General features: G+C 32.4%; 1 protein-coding gene across 2 annotated transcripts; it reads left to right on the top strand.

Moving 5' to 3' along the window:
* Positions 1-5,345: 5,345 nt before the first annotated feature.
* Positions 5,346-9,127, top strand: LOC107609532 (ABSCISIC ACID-INSENSITIVE 5-like protein 2). 2 transcript variants are annotated; one of them, XM_088494178.1, is made up of 4 exons: positions 5,346-5,796; positions 6,183-6,868; positions 6,991-7,062; positions 8,435-9,127. In XM_088494178.1, exons 2-4 carry the CDS (start codon positions 6,206-6,208, stop codon positions 8,513-8,515), a joined length of 816 nt encoding a protein of 271 aa, XP_088350304.1. In that variant the 5' UTR covers positions 5,346-5,796; positions 6,183-6,205; the 3' UTR covers positions 8,516-9,127. The 2 variants fall into 2 exon arrangements, with proteins under 2 accessions (XP_088350304.1, XP_088350305.1); XM_088494179.1 differs by having other exon boundaries at positions 5,355-5,796; positions 6,218-6,868.
* Positions 9,128-20,792: the final 11,665 nt, after the last annotated feature.

Here is a 20,792-nt window from a genome sequence, read left to right as displayed (position 1 = left end):
GGTTTCCAGAAGCCATGTTCGCAAGCCGCACTAATCAGCTTGGACAGCCTTCCAATGCACAGGACAAAGATGTAGGGTGAGATTGGGTCTCCTGGTCGAATTCCTTTGGTAGGAGCGAATTCGTCCAAGGCTTTCCTATTCCAAAGAACCCTCATCCTTGTGGTAACGATACAATAATAAATTAACTCAATACAGTGAGCCAATAACCCAATATCCAGTAGCGTCTCCTTGATAAAATTCTATTTCAGCATGTTATAAGCTTTCTCAAAATCAATCTTTATTGCCATCCAGCCTTTGGTGTCCTTTTTGTGTCTCATGCAGTAAATAACTTATTGGGATATGATAATATTATCAGAACTGTGTCTCCCAGGAACGAAGCTGCATTGTGTTGTTTTAACCAATTTCTCCATCACACTTTTGAGTCTATTGGCAAGAATTTAAATGATAATCATGTATGATACACTATACAGGCTAATCAGACTCATTTGTTTCAAGTTAGTTGTCACATCAACCTTAGGAATGAAATATATTAGCATTTCGTTAATTGTTCTAATATCTTTAGGATTATTGAATATCCTTCCCACCATGTTGCAAACATCAGGACCCACTAGATGCTACTTGGTTTGATAAAACTGAGCTTGAAAATCATATTTTTCCTGGCGCTTTAAGACTACCTATGCTAAACACCAAGTTTTTGATATCCTGAACAGAAGGAACACATTAAAGAAAGTCAAGATCGGTAATGGACCTCAAGGATGGAAGTATCCGAGATACAGGCACCCTCATCATTTTGAAGCGAGATAAGTTTGTTTCTTCTTCTTCTAGCCACAGTGGTTCCATGGAAGTACTTGGTATTTTTATCTCCCATTTCCAACTACTTGCACCGAGATTTCTAAAACCAAAGAATTTCTTCCTGATTCAGGATCTCTTCGTACTCCTTCCATAGCTGGGGCTGAAGCTCTTCGAGAAATTTGTTGTTATCGTAAGATAAGGAGGCCGCAATACCCTTAAGTCTTCTTAAGATTTTGTTATTCTTTCTCTGAATATTTTCGAACACAAAATAATTCCAATCTTGAAGAGACTTTTGGAACTCTCTAATCCCATTAGGCCATGAATTTTGCATATTTCAGCTAGTGGAGACCACATTGTCAAAATTGGGGTGGGTGAACCATGCTACTAGGAAACGGAACGGATGACGACCTCTATTGGGAGAGGGAGGGGGAGACAATTGAAGGAGAAGAGGGGTGTGATCAGACTTTAACATGGGGAGGTGCATGATTATGACCTCGGGAAATAAAATTTGTCAGTCAAGGTTACCAAGCCCACGGTCGAGTCTTTCTATGTTCCTATTTTCCAAGTGAAGGGCCAGCCAGAGTAACCATGGTCGATAAGTCCACACTCCATAACACAATTTTAAAAATCAGGGCATACTCAATGATGCTGCAGGGTCGAACCCCCCTTCCTCTCAAAATCTTGGAGCATGGCATTAAAATCTCCAATTAAACACCAAAGACGATTGATCCCAGAAGACAAGATTTAAATATGGTCCCAACGATCACGACGAAAATTTCTCTGAGGACTACTGTAGATAGCTGTAAGATTCCACACATCAGAGTTTTTCCCAGCGACTTTTATGTGAATATACTGCTTATGATGATGGAGAATATCTACTTTCCAATTATCCGTATCCCACAGACACCAAATTCTTCCGGAGAAGCCAACAGCTTCTTCCACAAAACAGCCATCAAATCCCAAATTCTTTCTGATCTTGTACCCCTTATCACCACTGATATGAATTTCTAGAAGGATGAGGAAGGTAATATCATACTCTTTCTTGAGATCATGGATGAGAAAGGAGAAAGATTTACTCCCCGCATCTCTACAATTCTACACTACAAGATTCATTAAAAAAGCTTGTAAAAAAATTGGTCATCACCAGAGACCAAAACCTACTTGGGGGCAAACCTCCGCTCCTCTAAACTAGCCTTGTCAATTTTGACTTGCATATCTTCTTTTTACATCCCGATGTTACTAGCCATGGCTTCATCCGGAGGTTTCTCTTTCTGTTACTCCTCAATAAGACATTCCTTCGACATCCCCAAGTCTTTACGCGAGAAGGGGGACTTGGTTAAGGAAGCTATTTTTTACCACAAAGGAAACGAAAAAAATTATTAGCCATTTTAGAGACCTCATATGCTTCTCTTTGTTCACGCTCAAGTCTTCTCAAATAATCCAGCATCTCTCATTCCCAAAATTCTATCTCCTTATTTCTAGAAGCAGAGCATTTGGGTTGAGTGTCCTTTCTTTCTGGCTTGATGGCAACAAGTGTGGAAATCACAGACTTACCTTTATTTTTACTTGTAATATTAGAAGAACTTGGGCTATATTTCATTGTTGGGCCTTTCCTTTCGGTCTGAAGATTCTTACCTGCCTTTACTTAATGATCTTTTTATGAATACGATTCACACTAGTTTGGGCTTTTTTAGCCATTTTTTTTTGTTTCAACTCCATTAGGCCCATTTTGCATGTTGATAGGATTAGATTGTTCCCCATGCATAACTTTTGCATTCAAATATTTAGCATTCACCGAATCATCTTGATAAAGAGCATTAAATCTGGATCCTTTCTCATTTAAGTAGACAACAATAACACTATCTCTTTCCAATTCAGGTTGACCATCCTTAACTATAGTAAGACCTTTAAATCCCGTCTTGCCTTTTTCAACTTTCTTTTTATATTGTTTTCGTACCATCATCTACAGCCCAAAGCTTGGGGGGTCTTAGTTTATTTTTTTGGCAAAATTCGAAACAGGATTACCATGATCTCTTTGCCCTGATCCTCGGGTTCCTCATGATTCTGGTAGGTCTCCGCTCCACCCTTACGTCAGTGATGTTCTCCTGGTGTTCGTCATTGCATCGTGGTGATTCCGGAGTCCAGACACAAATCAGCTCTATGACTGTATTTTCCACATCCAATACAAATCAAATGGCAACCTTCATATTCTATGTTGAGTTTACTCCCGAGAACCGAGATCTTGGGAATCAGTTGCTTTGAGAGATCTATTTCCACACATATTCTTGCAAATTTACTTCGAGAATGAATGGACGTAGTCCGATCAATTTTGAACATAGTACCAATCATCGATCCGACATGCCATAAGAACCGATGGTTGTATAACTCAGTCGGAAGATTAGGAATCTAGATCCAGGCTGCTATCTTCTTGATTGCTTTCATTCGAGGAAGAAAGGCCTCCATCTCTGCACGATAAGACAATGCCCTGCTATCATCCAGGGACCTCCAAGGAGAGTATGAGAATAGTCTTCTTCATTTGAAAAGTGAACGAGGAAGTAATCACAGTCCATATCAATTATATTTATCGTACCTTTCCTTATCCAATCACGTTTTAAGCATTGTTCCATGTAGCCAAACGCCACCCTCTTCCCACGCAGCGTGCCACGGTTTACACCATTTATCAAATTCTTCTTTAGACACAGAAATGACCGGACACAGGTCAAAAGGCTTTTCCTCTCTCGCCAGGCTTTTCTCCTTTTTGTACCATCGGTCCTCAGGGTCAAACGCCTTTTCATCGACATCTTCCAATGTTACATCTAGAGTTTCCACTGAAGGACCAGTCATTTTCAACAAGGAGTCTTTATAATATGCCTTAGGGGCAACGTTGGTTTCCGGAGTGTCATCAACTGACATATCAACGCCTTTCGCTGGTTGGTTGAGATCGACATCGTCTCTATATTTCAATTTCTTTGTACTTCGGAGCAGCAAATCATCTTCTCGTGAAGATGTCCTAAAAAAAGTTCTTCAATAGCCATTTTTGCCCTAGGAGAACATTTTTGGTATAGCCCTAAATTCACTAGCGACTCAATGCTACCTCTTGTTAACTAACCAAAAGGAATGACTTTGAGTGAGTGATCTAATAGTATTATTCTAACTAATAATTATAGTGGGATTACAATTTTTCGTTAATTTATTCTTTAAAGTTGCATTTGCTTTTAAAAATAGGATAAGATAAGATATAAATGAGAGATATAAAAATTCAAAGAAAAATATCGTTATGAGTAAAATGTTTTAATCCTTATTCTAACTAATGTTTTTTATATTTTTCATATAATAAAATAAATAAATTTTTACGAATTTCTAAAATGATAACATATTAAGTAAGCCTTAGAAAAAATTTTGTGATGAACATCTACGTTTTTGAGAAAAAAACTTCAAAGAAATAATAGAAAAATTGCAACCGTAAAGTTATGAGTCTCTAACAAAAAGATAAATCATATGTAATTTTTTTAAGAATTTATCTTATATATTTAGGGGCTAAAACTTATTACAATTTTTTTTAAGAACTCAATGCTACTTTATTTTATTCAAAATATTTGAAAAATCTACGTGTCTTAATAAATTAGCAATTTTAACTATAAAAACTGAGATAATTCTAACGATAAATGTTACAAACTAACTTGATATCTACTAAATTGGATTGGATTAGCTAGATAAAGTTATCAAAATTATTTAAAAAATTATTTACCAAATTATCCATTTTGAATAATTTTATTGAGCTAATATAATACATAATTAGATATTTACGATTTAGTTGACTAAAATTTTTAGTGTTGAAATTATTAACAGACAAATATTAAATATTTAATTAGATACTGCTACAAAAAAAAAAAAAAAGACTTGATTTTTCATTACCTTAAATGTCTTAATATAAATACCTAATCGGACAATAAATTTATAGACATGGATAAAATCTGAATTTAGATTTTTTAAATTTTGAATTTTTATTTTAGAAAATAAAGTGTGATTTTTTAATTTTAAATAGTTTTTTTTTATATCTTTTTTATTTTACTTATAAAATAAATAGTAAAAAATCACACTTTATCTTTTAAAATAAAATTTAAAATTTAAAAAATTCAAATCCAAAAGATAATCTTTTTAATAAAATGCTATGAACACATTTAATGTTTTGTAATGACATATTATTTATAATCATATTGGGTATATATGAAAAAATTAACCATTAAATTAATTATTAATATAAAATATATATTAAAAAATAAAAAAATTTGTATATAATTATTTTTATATTAATTTAATAGTTAAAAATTTTAAATAAATATTTAATTAAATTATCTTTTAATAATTTTTAATTATTAATTTTATATAAAAATAATTATATTTAAATTTTTATTATATTAAAATATAAAATATATATTAAAAATATGTAAAATAATTTATATATATACACAAAATTATTAAATTAATTTTTTTTGTATATTTTTTATTATGATTAATTCAAGAATTTAAAATAACATAAACATAGCATGGCTAAGACGATTAGGCAAAAACACCATCTCTAATGATCGCTGTTTCCTCTAGAAACCAAAGAAGGACACCAACTTGCACCATCAATTTTTTCTTTTTCCCTCTTCACACACAACACAACACAACAATCAAACAACAAAAATCCAAGCTTTCTGTCAAATTCCCCAAATCCCTCTCTTACCAACACGACCCCATTAAATTCCAAAACCTAGTTAACTTCTCAGTACCCTGCAACTTTGCAACTTGCGATTTGTCTATTTTCCCCTTCTCTCAATTTGACTTTTCTCCAATTTCAGTTGATTGAGGACGCCCCACCTGAAAAAGATGCCAACTTGCATAGTTTTCATCATGTAACTTGTGCAATCTCCTTCAGCAACATCATTGGGTGCTGTCTTATTGCGCCTTTTTTCCCCTTACAGATATCTTTGAGTTTCAGACAGTTAGATCCTATGTCAGGTAATCGACCTTCTTCTCTTACCCTTTATCAAATTTGTGCCTTGATTTTTTTTCTCATGTGAGACTTTGATCTTTACCTAATGTTGCAAATAGATAGGGTTGATAATGATTTTGCATATTGAAACAAGTGGAAATTTTGAAAGGAATTTGTTTTGGACTAATTTGAATATATAGCATCAATGTCTGTACTTTCTTTCTTATGTGTACAATACATAATGGTGTGTTTCATGTCATTAATGATTGTTGTATTTGTTTAATGATATATGAGGATTTGTTTCTGAAAAGAAGACTCTAGACTCTAGTCTATGATTTGGATTTTAGAGTGAGTTATAGAGTTTATAGTTAAGTGATCAATGATTTTAATTAAGAACTGTTTGTGATAACAGGTTGTGAGTTGAAAGTGTGTTGAATGGGTTTTCAGACTATGGGTTCTCAGAGTAATGGGCAACAGTCTCATTTACAGTTACAGCCACCACAGTTATCTAGGCAAGGTTCCTGGTATAGTCTCACACTTGATGAGGTTAATAATCAGCTAGGAGACTTGGGGAAGCCGATGGGGAGCATGAACCTCGACGAGCTTCTCCAAAATGTGTGGACTGCCGAGGCGAGTAAAGTTGTTGGGGTACAAAATGAGCAGATGTCATCTTCGTCTTCCCTTCAACGCCAGGCCAGTCTGACACTGGCTCGTGCGTTGAGTGGGAAGACGGTTGATGATGTTTGGAAAGAAATCCAACAGGGGCAGAAAAAACGATTTGGAGACAATGTTAAAATTGAAGGTGGAGAAATGACTTTTGGTGAAACAACATTAGAGGACTTTCTGGTACAAGCAGGTCTCTTTGCTGAAGCTTCTGTGAGTCCGAATGTGGGGTTGAACAGAATGGATTCTGCCACCACACAAAGTTTACAACAAAAATCAGGTGCGTCGCCCTCCGCTTCGGTTAGCAGTTTGTCGGACACAAAACCGGGTCGCAAAAGGGATGCTCCAGATGCATATGAGAAAGCTTTAGAAAGGAGGCTGAGAAGGAAAATCAAGAATAGGGAATCTGCGGCACGCTCACGGGCAAGAAAACAGGTTTAACCTAATAATTCGTCCCCCCCCCCCCTCTCTCTCTCTCTCTCTCTCTCTTCCTTTTTTCTCTGTTTAGTGAAGATATTATTTTGATTGTTGCTTATCTTTGCCTGATGATGGTGCAGGCATATCATAATGAATTGGTTAGCAAGGTTTCTCGACTAGAAGAAGAAAATGTAAAGCTCAAGAAAGAGAAGGTGCAGGATCTCTCGTTCATATTTTGTTTCCCCTCAATTCTATGTTGTTTTTATTGTGTCTATAATCAAGTATAGAGTCTCTCAAATTTTCTTTCCTTGAATATATTTGTAGTAAACTATGCATATTGAAACACGACTTAGTTTATCTGTCAACTATATTTTTTCTTTCCTTCTTAGAGAAATCCTTTCTTTTCTAAGCCTCGCAAATATTTATTCTAAACCAATGAGTACAAAGCTTAATTTATATGCACAAACAAATCCCCTTTTCTCACGTAATATAATGCATTTGACACATCTTTTTCTTTTTCCATAATGCTTTTTGTTAGAGACTTGGGTGTTATGGTGTATCCAAAGTCCCACATTAGGTAGTAGGGATATTTGATGTTGTATTTAAAGGGAGTGGTTATTTCTCCTTAATAGCTAGCTTTTAAAGTATGGTTCCCCACTTTCCTTAGATATTCAACACTTTTCTGCTATAATTGGATGACGTATCATTTTCATTGTTTATACATATTATGTGTTGGTAAGTGGTAACATTTTCTAATACTAGCATTTAGGACCTTAAGCTTTAATCCACCCAAGTCTTGCATTCTACAACGAACAAACATGATTGCATTTGTGTTTGCATGTTATAAATTCATGATTCGTATGCTGTGTGCACACCATTTATTTGTAGCCATCCTTATTCATTTGTATATTGTCGGCATCAATCCGGGTATTTTTGTCTCATCAAGCAGTGTTATTATCATTGTTTTATTTTCTTATGGAAATTACTTCTTAGTCCTAACTTATGGTTAAAGCGAGTGAGCTTTGCAAGCTAGTGAGGCCGTGATCCTATTTTCTGTTTAGGCTTTTGTATTTATTATTGCCATATGAGTGGATGTCATTTTAACTTGGAGGGTTTGCTTGATAATTATTCATCCTCATGGTTAGATTTACATGTTCTATTGTTGAGGCTAACCAACAATGTTTTTTTAAGATAAAAATGATTTAACTCTAGGATTTTAGTTAATTAGCTTTGTTCCTCCATTCTTGTTAATGTTTTCTTGCTAGGTTTAGTTTCTTGGCTTCTTTACATTATGTTCATATTTTCTTGGATCATGGTAATCTCAGCATATTGTTTGGTACATCTATTGCTTGTGTTATCATAGATTTTATGGAAATTTTATCATGTTTATGATGATTGAAGCATCATCTTAAGAGTCGTTTGAATGCAAGAAAACCAAGAGTCATAATTATCTTAGTATAACAAGAACATAGGAACTTTCTTAATTATTGCAAGGTGATTGATTTATACTAGAAGCACATCATGGAACAATTGCAAATTCCTGATTCTATTCTGGACTCTCTTTTCTTTTCCCTTTCTGTTTAGGAATTCGAAGAGAAGCTACCATCCGAATCACCATCCGAACCAAAATATCAGCTTCGAAGAATAAGTTCTGCTTTTTTCTGACAGTGTGACCTGCACTGAAGTACTTCTTTTTTGCTCCCCATGTTCTTGGTATTATTAAGCGGAACGCGTGGCGGATAAAGATTGCATCACTTCATTGTAGTGCTGAATGATGACGATTTGCTCCAGTAGCAGCAAATTTGTTCAATCTAATCTATTATCTTCTATATAGTTAAAATAACTAGAGGGTACATATTTGGCTATGGTTTCCTTTGATGAATCATAAGCTTAAGCTTTTTGCTTTGTTGGAAAAACAAAAATACCTGAAGAAAAAAAAGGAAAAAAGAAGAAAAGATTTGAGTGTAGTGGTGGAAAATGTTGCCGCTTGTGTAATATTATCCCTTAAATCAGGGAATTATTGCATGGTCATCAAGTTCTTGAAAGAAAGTAAAAGGTAACCAAATGTGTAGGTTCTTTTTATATTAGCATATTCTTAGTGCAGAATTGTAATAGACTTATAGTTAGTATGGTTTGGCAAAGTTTTAGGAGGAGAAATTATGGAGAATTGGTGTTATCTATAGAGGAATTCTCCAAGTAAATTAAACACCAAAAGGGAAAATTTTAGTTTATTATGATAAAATTATTCAAGTGAAGTTTGCTTGCTTGCTTCCCCTATTTTCCTTCCTTTTTATTTTTAATTATATTTTTATTGCCTTAATTGTTTTGGATAAACACAGAGATTTAACTTTATAGACAGTTGTGTAAGTGAGAAAGTTAAAGATAAGTTATCATTAAAGTAGAATCTATTACATATAGAATTTTTTTTAATACTGGCTTATTATTTCTTTCTTTATACATTTCTCCATTATATTTTTCCTTTTTGCAATTATCTAAATGCCACAAGATTTAAGTAAGATCTAAAAAGCAATATGAATAAATAAATGAAATTGAATGTAATAAAATGTTTGTTTTAGAAAATTCCTGAATTTTAATTAATGTTTGAATGGTCAAAAGAAAATGTTATATTTATATATATATATTTTTTGGGTGAGGAATAAAAAAAGCATTTTTGGTCAATGGAGAATACAGTAATTATAAAATAATATGAATTATTAAACAATTTTTGGCTGGGCTTTAAATGAACAACACTCATTACACAATTTGGGTTTTGGGCCAAACCATGAACAACCTGGATTCAGCCTCATTGCATGACATTAAATAATTAAACCCTTCTACCAAAAAAAAAAAATATTAAAGCCAGTCTATACTCTATAGTCATGGATAAAATATAAAAATAAGGACTTGCACTATAATTCTATAAATAAAATAATTTCATGGATTTATATCCATTGCTACCAGCAAATCTTTATTTAGAGTTCAGATTTGCAACTAATTAATTCTTAATCTATTGGATTGGAAAATATCGTGGACAAAAAAAATATATATATATATATATATATATATATATATATATATATATATATATTTAGACGGCTACTATGATTTTTTTATGATAAAATAATAATATAAATTCATGGCAAATGTTGATGAATTTCAGGTAAAATAAGAAGTGCAGATTTAACCTTAGCAGATTATTCTTTAAAATTCTAATCATTTATATAAAATATAATAAAATAAATAATTTGGCTACTTAATAAATAGTAAAAAATATCTAAGGATAAATCTAAAATGAACCATTCATAAAAGTATGGTTTTGATTTTCGATAGTACTGTGATATCTTGTATCATCAGTTATTATTAATAACAAATTAACAATCCTAGAAGCCATCCGTAAAATATCTCTACTCTCGTATGAATTTCTAATATTTCAAATCAAACAACACCGCCCCTACCAATAATAATAATAATAATAAATTATTAAATAATTTGATAAATTTAATTAAATTATTTTTTAATTATTTTTAATTATTAATTTTATATAAAAATAATTAGAGAAAATGATAAATAGGTCTTTGACCTTTTGTCCCGCGGATATTTTCGTTCCTGACCATTGAAAAATACTTTTAAGTCCCTGACCTTCACAAAACTTGGACGGATCAGTCTCTCGGTCCAAATGCCTCCGTCAGAGACTGATCCGTCCAAATGCCTCCGTCAGGAACTAATCCGTCCAAGTTTTGTGAAGGTCAGGACTTAAAAGTATTTTTCAATGGTCAAAGACGAAAATGTCTGCGGAACAAAAGATCAGGAACCTATTTGTCATTTTCTCAAATAATTATATATGAGTTTTTGTTTATTATTTTTTATATAATTTTAAAATTAGTTTATTTTTATTATTATAAAAATATTTATAATACAATAATAACAACAAAATTTATCCTATTAAATAAAATTAACTAAATAGATTAAACAATATCATTATGTATTATTATGTTTTTAATAAAACTGTTTACATGTAGATTTCTTTTAGCATGATAGTTGAGGGTAATTTAGCACATGATTTGAATTGGACAAGCATGGAGATCTTCTTTTTCTTTTTCTTTTTTTCTTTTTCTTTCTAAACAATAGAAAAGAATAGTACTGGGTTTAGGGTTGTGGTACTAGTATGACTGTATGAGGCAGATGAAATCATGAATGAAAATGAGAGAGAATGGGAATCTTAGATGTAAGTAATGTAATCTTATCCATATTGGAATGTTTCAACTTTCACGTGAGTGGTGCCAAATGGCAATCATAATTCATACCCACTTTGGGAAAAAAATTAAAATAAAAAACAATATATACATTTTATCAAATTAATTATTATGTATGTGTCACTATTTGTATATACTAATTTAGAAATTCTTAATAAATATTTTTAAACATATTATATACAAATAATTGAGTGCTAATTAATTTTTGAATAATGTCTTAAATTAGTCCTAAGAAAATTTTAGTGAAACAATTTAACATGTAGCAAATTTTAATCATTAAATAATTTTTTAATTTTTATTTTATAAATCTATTAATCTTTATGTAAAATTTTAGTAAAATTTAGATAAAATTTTAACTTCAATAGTTAATCTCTAAAAATTTTAAATAAATTCCTCTATATAAATAAATAATCTAACGTAAAAATTAATTTATTTTTTAAAATAATAATTTAAAAATTAATTTAATAATTTAAATTTATTAAAAACTAAAATGTGTGAGTACAAATTTTTTAAAGTATTAGTCTTATATTTTATATAAATTTAAATATAATGAAAAAAAATACTATAGCCCATAGTTTTAGCAACTGCGGTTCCCACTTTACACGTGTGCAGTATGGGCCCCACCTTTTTGTACCCCACGCTCCCTACTCTTTTTCACGCGCTGCGTCTATGCTTCATGCTTCTCCCAACACTTCTTCCTTAGTCCTTACCCTCATTCAATTCTATACCTAACAAAAGAAGTTTTTTTTTTTAATATTTCATACAATTGTAAATGTTAAATAATTAACGGTTTTTATTTACTTTGTATTTAAATTAATTCTAATTAAATTTTTCCCCTCCTAAAAGTACTGAGCTTTATATTTTCCTATAGAAATTATATTTGTGTATATATAAGATCAAAATATTTTCTACAAACGTTAAATATAAAATTAACAAGTTAACTGATATTTCAAATATTTAACTTCCTAATTTAATCCTTACAAAATTTAATTTTGATCAAATTGATTATTTTATTAACTTTTCTACTAATGTGACAACAAATTTTATCTAACACGTTAGCAAGTGTTGTAACATGTAAATAAAAGTCAACGAAATACTCAGCTTGATTTATATTGATATTTTTAAAGAATTAAATTAAGATTTTAATTATCTTTTGAGTTTTGATGGTATAGGTTAATGATAATAAAATTGTTATATATTCAAGTATTTTTTCATTTAAGTTTATCTAAGTAGGCTCAACACTAACAAAAACCAATATCATTAAAAGTGTGTGATTACACGTGCGGTTATTTTTTCTTTTTATCCTTCTTCTCACGCTCATTTATTCTTCTTGTCACGCTCGTTTAAGCACGGAACTTCTTTTCCTTTGCCTTCTTTTTCGCGTTCCTCCTCCTCGTTTTTTTTCTTCTTTTTCGCGTTCTTTTTTCTTCACGTGTTTTCTCCTTATCGTTATTCTTTTGCTATTGTTGTTGCTGTATTTTTTTCTTTTCTTCTTTCTATCCCTATAAACAATAGAAGGTGAGAAAGAAGAGTTTTGAATTGTGTAGAACAGAAATAAACCGGAATTATATTTAGAATGAACCGAAATTATATTGAACCAAAAATTAAATTCATAATGTAAATTCGTTTCAAAACAAGCACAGACTAAATATACTTTGTTTAAATCCAAAATAAATCGAAATTACTTAATGATTGCGATACACAAACTTAATTCGAAAATAAACACAAACAAAATTGAATTATAAACAAAAACACATCCAAATCTATCAAGTAATTTTGCAGTATTATGTGTTTTTTTCTTTTTTATTTAATTAGATGAACAAGACAAGAAAAGAATAATATGATAAGAAATTTTGAGGAATTTTTTTTTTCTTATTTTTTTTGTTTGATTTTTCTTCTCTTTTTCTTGGTTTTATTCCTCTAAAGACAGTGAAACAAGAAGAATCATAACAAAATAATTTACTTAGCAATGAATTGAAAATTATATTCAGAAATGGACTGAAATTATATTTAGAATAAACTGAAATCATTGTTTCGGTTTATTCTAAAAATAATTTCAGTTCATTTTTTACTAAAATTTCGGTTTATTTCTGTTATGCACAATTCAAAACTCTTTCTCATCACCTTCTACTACTTTTTCACCGGGGGAGAAGGAGAAAAAGAAAAAAAAATACAATAACAACAACAAAAGAATAACAATAAAAAAAATAAGTGAAAAAGAAAAAATGCCAAAAAGAATGAGAAAAATTAAGAGGAGGAGAAATACAAAGAAGAATATAAAAACAAAAAAAAAAGATCCTTTGTATGTAAACCAGTGTAATTAAAAAAAATATACCTCTAAATTATTTGAATAAATTTAAATATTAAAATTACTTGAATGTAAAAGATAATTCTAACGATAAACTCGTCGTATATAAAAAAAATCTATGCTTAGAAGTTAGAACTTCCCATACAAATGGCTTTTGATCTTTTTGTTTTCTCACCTCGTATATATTTATTAGTAGTACGCCCAATTAAAAAAAGTTTTCTTTACTTTTTCTTTAGATTTTTCTGTATAAATAATCTTGTGTAAAATTGTTTATATTTTTAACTATGCCCCTGATTAAATTGGAGTGTAAATAAAAAAAAAAATAGTTAAAGGGACAAAATAATTTAGCATATTTTCTATACATAGTGTCTTTATATCTAACAATAATTTAGCATATTTCTGTGTGATATATCCATATAAGTGTCCATTCTTCCTAATCAAATAAGAAGAACTTGTCATATATGATCTGATTTGTAAATGAATACTATACCGCTCCCCCAATCAAATAAAATTTATAGAGAAAAATCCAAATCAGCCCCTGACAATTACCTCGAAAGACAACGAGGCCCCTGACAAAAAAAAAACTCCAATCCGGCCCCTGACAAAAAAAATAAACCCAACCCGGTCCCTGACAATTACTTCGAAAAGACAACGAGGCCCCTGTGCCAAAAAAAAATAAATGTTATTTTTTTTGGCACAGGGGCTAATCTGTCCCAAAAAAAATTTATCAGGGGCCGGATTGGGTGTTTTTTTTTCTTGGGGGCCTCGTTGTCCTTTCGAGATAATTGTCAGGGGCCGGATGGGGTATTCACTCAAATTTATACCAATAATGTAATAAATAAACTATTATTGTTATTATTATGATTGTTATTGTTGTAAATTTATCAGCTAATTGAAGATTTTATATTTTGGATTAACTATCAATTTGTATCCAAAAGATTTTGTCATTAACAAAAAAATTTTTAAAAAATATTATCAACAAAACAATATTCGAATGATTTAAAAATATTATATTTTTTGTAAATAACAAACAAATTTTTATATTTAACAAACGACTTATTCATTAAATCAAAATTTTTGTGATAATATTTAAATAAATAATTAGAAAATACAAAAAAACTGGAACAAAATATGATTTCTAAATTTTTTTTATTTTTCAAAAGGATGTAATTATTTATAATAAAAAATTATTTTAAAAATTTACTCGACAAAAATTACTAAATTATAAAGATGATAATATCTTATTTTTTTAATAATAATTATAAAAATTTGCATCAAAAGTCCAACTCTAAAATTATTTTTTAAAATATATATTTAATATTTAATTTTTTTGTCGTGTTTTTAAATCTTTTGAAAATAGTTAGCATTTTTTTATATTTGTTTTGTCAGCACTACAAATTTTTAAATACCATTTTAATAGGTTACTCTTATTTTTATAATGTTTAAGATTATTATTATTATTATTATTATTATTATTATTATTATTATTATTATACTATTTTATAATACAGATAATTTAATAATAAGTTTTTAATTACCTATGATGCAGAAAAAAAAACTAGTTAGGGTCTTTATAATCTGTCTTCATCCAGCTGAATCTACTGGCGCATGGCATCATTTCTTATAGGGGCAACCTATTAATAGGGCTAACATATATTCAATGAAGCATTTGGTAAGAAGTCCACTTCAATTGCAGAAAGAAAGGGCCTCTCTTATTATTGCAAAATAAATAAATGGTCACCAATAATATGTGTGATAGTGATTGGTTTGGACTTTGGAGTCATCAATCTTTTGATGCTTTTAATTTGTCATAGTGAGGACCTCTTTTGATTTTAAAAAATATTATTTGTATAAAAAAATTAATTATTAAATTAATTATTATATAGTTATATATAATAAATATATGTATTGAATGATTTATTTTTAATAAATATTTTATAATTTAATATATTTTATATAATAATTGATTTAGTGATTAATTTTTTAAACGATTTCGCTAAATAGATAATGTATGTAAAATCTAAAAAACGTGAACAATGGACTAGAAATTTGTCCCAATGAAGTTAAAAAAAAATACAATCCACCTAAATTACTCAACCAAAAAATCTCATTCAATAATTCGAAAAACCATTCATTATACCTTAATTTACCAAAACACTAGCTTTTTTTTTCAAATTCTCTGCCGTCGCTTGGTCTCCAACCAGCCCCCCATTGTCATCGTCGGGATCCTCTTCACCGCCGCTGGCTCGTCAACAAGGACCCTCATTGACGTTGCTCTCCTCCAGATTGGAAACGGACAGCGCTGTCGGGCTCCTCCTTGCCGTCTGATACGTGCTTCAAATGTTCGAGATATGAAGAGTTCAAGTATTATTTAGAAGATATTAATTTACATTTTTAGAATATTTTAATTTAATGTATTTTGATTTTGTTTATTTAATTACTAGATTGGGCCTTATGTTTATGGGCTTTAGGATTTTTATTTGTTTTAACCTAATAAGAGGTTATAAATACCTCCTTAGCTATTGTAGTCGTAGCATAGAATGATTTAGAGGTTTTAAACCTTTTTTGGTTTCGTGATGAAACCATGGTGTGGACAATTGAGGTTGAGGAGTCCCTCTCTTGTTGCATTGGGGAATTGGTTAGAAGGTTGAGGAGTCCCTTCGAATCAATTTCCAAACCATGGCGTTGACAAGTTAGGTTGAGGAGTCCCTTTCTTGTTGCGTCAAGAAATTGGGTAGAAGTAGAGTGATTCTCTTTGTACTCAATTTCAATCTATCATTTTTGTTTCTATTTCAATTTCAATGTATCTTTTTTATTCAAATTCAATTCTTGTCTTGTTTATCTTTTTATTTCTTTATCACCGTCGCTCACCCCTAATGAAAATAACTATCCACTTAAGGATAAAAATAATCATCCGCATATCTAGTGAATTGAACATCTAGTATATTTTAATTATATATAACTAAACCCAATCCAATCAAATAACCATCCACATAAAAATTAAAATAATCGTCCGTATACCTACTAAAATGACCATCCTGAATTAGCCATAATTAAATACCAGAACTTAAACTCAAGGAGGCAACAAATGAAAGGACGAAACGCATCAAAATCCCTGGCGGGGAGAATGACACTGTCCTAAAGTTCCTAAATTTCCTTATTAAGCTAGCGGATAAATAAATTTAGAGTAAATGCCCAAAATAGTCCCTGAATTTCAAATCGTTATTCAATTTAGTCCTTGATTTTTAAAAATGACCAACTAAATCCCTGAAATTCAAAAACGCGCATCTCCATTAGTCCCTCGCAGAAGTGCCATCTAAACGTTGCTGATGTGGAACGTGAACTGCCACGTGGGCATTCCATTAAATGACATCGTTGAAGGAGAGGATGCCCTAAGTGTATAAAACTACGTTGTTCATCTTCTCCCCTTTGAATAAACAATTCTTGTTGGCCCCCTTTCTACTTTAACATTTCCCACCAAAACTTCAGAAAAAGCTTTCTCTTCTTCTCTGTCCATTCATTCTCCCATACTTCCCACTCACATTTTCTCACTGAGGATCATCCTTAGAATCTGTTCTCTCCGGTCAGTGAAGGAGTTATCGACGAAGCATCACCTTCGCACACTGCCGACGGTGAGAGGTAACAGTTCATGTTGATCATTCTCTTCCATTTTTTGTATTTCATTGATAGTTCTTGATATTTATGTGTGAATGTGTTGTTGTATACGTAAGTGAGTGGTTTAGAATGTTGTGGTTATTAATGGCGCAAATGTTAAGGTTTAGGATTTCTAATATGATACTTGTAACCACATAAATCATAATTTGGTTTAAGTTATAGTCAATAGGAAGTAAATATATGCGTTCTTATTACAAATATAGTGTTGATTTCTAGTTCTTTGCAATATGGTTGTTTTGCGACAAAATGATTAATGCTGTCTGTTTTGTGCATTGTGCTGTAAACTTCAGATGCCTGATCGATTGAAACTTATTTTTCATCATGGTGAAAAGTTTGAGAAAGATCCTGGTGGAAATTTTATCTACACATCTAACTTGTATGATGAATGGGTTGGAGTCGATGAAGACTATCTTGACGTGTTTGCCGTAACAGGTTATTATAGAGAATTGGGGTATGATAAGGCTGAAGCATGTTGATTTTTGGACCCTGAAGATGGGTTGGAGTTTGGTCTTAGGAGATTGCAAGTGGACCAGGACCTTGTTAGTATGATCAAGCACTGTCATGAGAATAACAACGTCATCCACATCTATTTTGAGCACGGACCTTCGGTTCCTGATATAATTAATGTAATGGAGTTTTCTAACGACGATCATGCTATAGGCCAGAAGGTTGGAATGGAAGGCATGGAAGAAGATAGAGTAGAAGGTGTTGAAGCTATGAAGAAAACCAGCACAATATTAAGTCAACTTGAAGAACCAATTACCTTTATCTCAGTTGAAATGAAATCCATTGCACCAAGCCCACTGTCCCCTACCCACTGTCCCTCAGCCCACTGCCCCCCAACCCACTGCCTCCAAGCCCATTACTCCCAAGCCCACTGTCCCCAGCCCACTGCCTCCAAGTCCATTGTTCCCAAGCCTACTGCCCCCCAACCCACTGCCTCCAAGCCCATTGCCCCCAGCCCACTCCCTCCAAGCCCATTCCACCAAAATCCATTGCCCTCAATTTTAATGTCCACAAATCTTATTCACAGGCGAAGTCCCCTAAATCTCTATCCCAACCAAATCTCATTACATCTAAAATCATATCTCAAAAAGTGTGCTCTCAACCCACTCCCTCAACCAACAATTCACAAATCAAGAAACCCAGTACATCAAAGAAACAATCCAAGCCTATTAACTTTAAATTCAACACATCTACAAAAATGCCTAGAAGGTATATCACAAGATCACAAGGCTGGAGGAAACAAGCAAGCAAGGAGCCAGTTCACTTGAATGTTGTTAGCTCATCTGATTCTTATGAGTCTGCAGAGGACAATTTATACAAGCCTCACATGCCACTTGACTGTGTGGACTCAACGATGATGATGTTGGTCCTACCAGCGATAGGAGAAAAAGGAAGACTGGCAATGACAATGATAAAGGTAAGAAAAAAGCTATTAATGATGAAGATATTTTTCATCCCCCTTCAATGGATGCATCTGATTATGAGAAGGAGGTAGATGATGATGAGAAAGAAGAAAAATTGCAATGTATGTAAAGTATATTTTTTTATTATAATTAATATGCATATGTATTGATTTTATTCTTTTTCTGTCGGTGATGTAATGCATGAATCTGTATGCCAGTGTCTTTTTCTGATGATAGTTGGAAATCTGATGAACTGAAGACTCCACCAGACTCTGAGGATGATACAGACCCAGCTGTGAATCCCATCTTCAATGATGCTGTCAAGTTTGGACATGTGAGGTTAGAGCTAGGTATGGAGTTTACCACTAGGGATGCTTTTAAGAAAGGGGTTAGAAATTATACATTGTAAGAGGGTAGGGTGTTAGGTACAAGAAAAATGACACTACTAGATGTAGGGTGGTATGCAAGAATGAAGATTGTCCCTGGATGGTGTTTTGTTCTTATAGCAAACTGAATGGATGTTGGCAGATTAAGACCTTTAATGATGATCATACATGTGAGAGAACTTTCAAGAATAGATGTGCAACTAGGTCTTGGGTAACTGATGTACTTGTTAAGAAGGTTAGGAAGCTCCCAACATTTAGATACTGTGAGGTTTTTAATTACTTTAAAGCAAAAACTAGAATACAATTGTCTAGGACTACAATTACAAGAACTTTGGGTGATGCAAGAAAAATAGTGAGGAGTGATGAAGCTGCAGAATATGCTAAACTCAGAAACTATGCAGAGGAGCTATTGAGATCTAATCCGGGTTCAACTGTCAAGTTAGGTGTTAGTCCGATGCCTAACGGAGAAGGTGTATTTGAAAGGTGTTATGTCTGTTTGCATGGATGCAAGAAAGGTTTTGTGGGTGGCTGTAGACTCTTGGTAGGTCTTGATGGGGCTTTTTTGAAGACCTATTATGGAGGTTGGCTGCTGTGCGCCATGGGTCAGGACGCAAATAATCATGTGTACCCAATTGCATGGGCAATTGTTCATGTTGAGAACAAATACAACTGGAAGTGGTTCTTGGAGTTCTTGCATGAAGACATTGGAGATCAGACAGAGCATGGTTGGTGCTTCATCTTTGACATGCAGAAGGTAACCTATATGCTTCAATTAGAGGCACGTTATATGATTTTAAGGACCATTTTGAATTAATGAACACAATTCGAAGGACTATTTTATATTAATAATTGATTCCAAACAAAATAATTCATTTTAAATTCAATTCGTTTCAAATAGCATTGTACTAGCCTTGCTGGATTTGTACTAGCCTTGCTGGATTTGTATAGTATAGAAACTTGGTTAGAAACTTGATTAGCCTTGCTGGATTTGTACTATCAACTTCATTTAGTATACTATTGTTATTCCAATTGCAGAATTTGTTATTTGCTCAGGTTTTTTAGTGACTATTTTGTTATCTTGTAGGGTCTGATCCCAGCATTGCGCGAGGTTATGCCAGGTGCGCATCATCGCTTCTGTGTGTGGCACCTTTGGCAAAACTTTTAAAAACAATGGAAGGACTCACACTTGAAGAGTTTACTTTGGAAGTGTGTTAGAGCAATGACTGTCCAGGAATTCAACGGGCATATGCAGTCTATAAAGAGGATAAATGAGAAGGCGTGGGCATATTTAGACAAGTTTCCTAGGCGGGCATGGACCAGGGCTCACTACAAAGACTTTCCAAAGGTTGACAATGTGTGTAACAACATGTGCGAAGTGTTCAACGCTGCCACCAAACCATATAGATGCAAGGCCGTCTTGACTTTACTGGAGGAGATTAGGAGGTATGCCATGACTAGTATGGCAAGGAACAAACTGAAACTCTCTAGCCATGTGGGACACTTACCTCCGATTCAACAAAGTAGACTTGCGAAGGAGAGGTATTACAGCAGGTATCATACACCAATATGGTCTAGAGATGCGGCTGAAGTCATGTTTGAAGTGCATGGTGAACCACATAATGTGGTGGTTGATTTGGAAAATCAAACATGTAGCTGCATGTCTTGGCAGTTATCGGGTAAGTAATATTTTGTTTTATTTTTTATGTAATTGCACGGTAGCATACCTATCAACACACTTAGTTACTCAAATTTATTATTTGCTAGGGTTACCTTGTTGTCATGCAATAGCTGCAATTTCAGTCATGAATGGTAGACCCGAGAATTATGTCCATGCATGACTAACAATGGGCTCATACAACAAGACTTATGAATACCATATCAACCCGGTAAGAGGCCAATAGTTGTGGAAAA

This window comes from Arachis ipaensis, chromosome B7 (assembly GCF_059453495.1).
Source record: "Arachis ipaensis isolate K30076 ecotype BB chromosome B7, ASM5945349v1, whole genome shotgun sequence".
In the NCBI taxonomy this organism is placed as follows: domain Eukaryota; kingdom Viridiplantae; phylum Streptophyta; class Magnoliopsida; order Fabales; family Fabaceae; genus Arachis; species Arachis ipaensis.
Note: the sequence above shows the minus strand (reverse complement) of the source record. Positions and strands in the feature narration are given on the sequence as shown.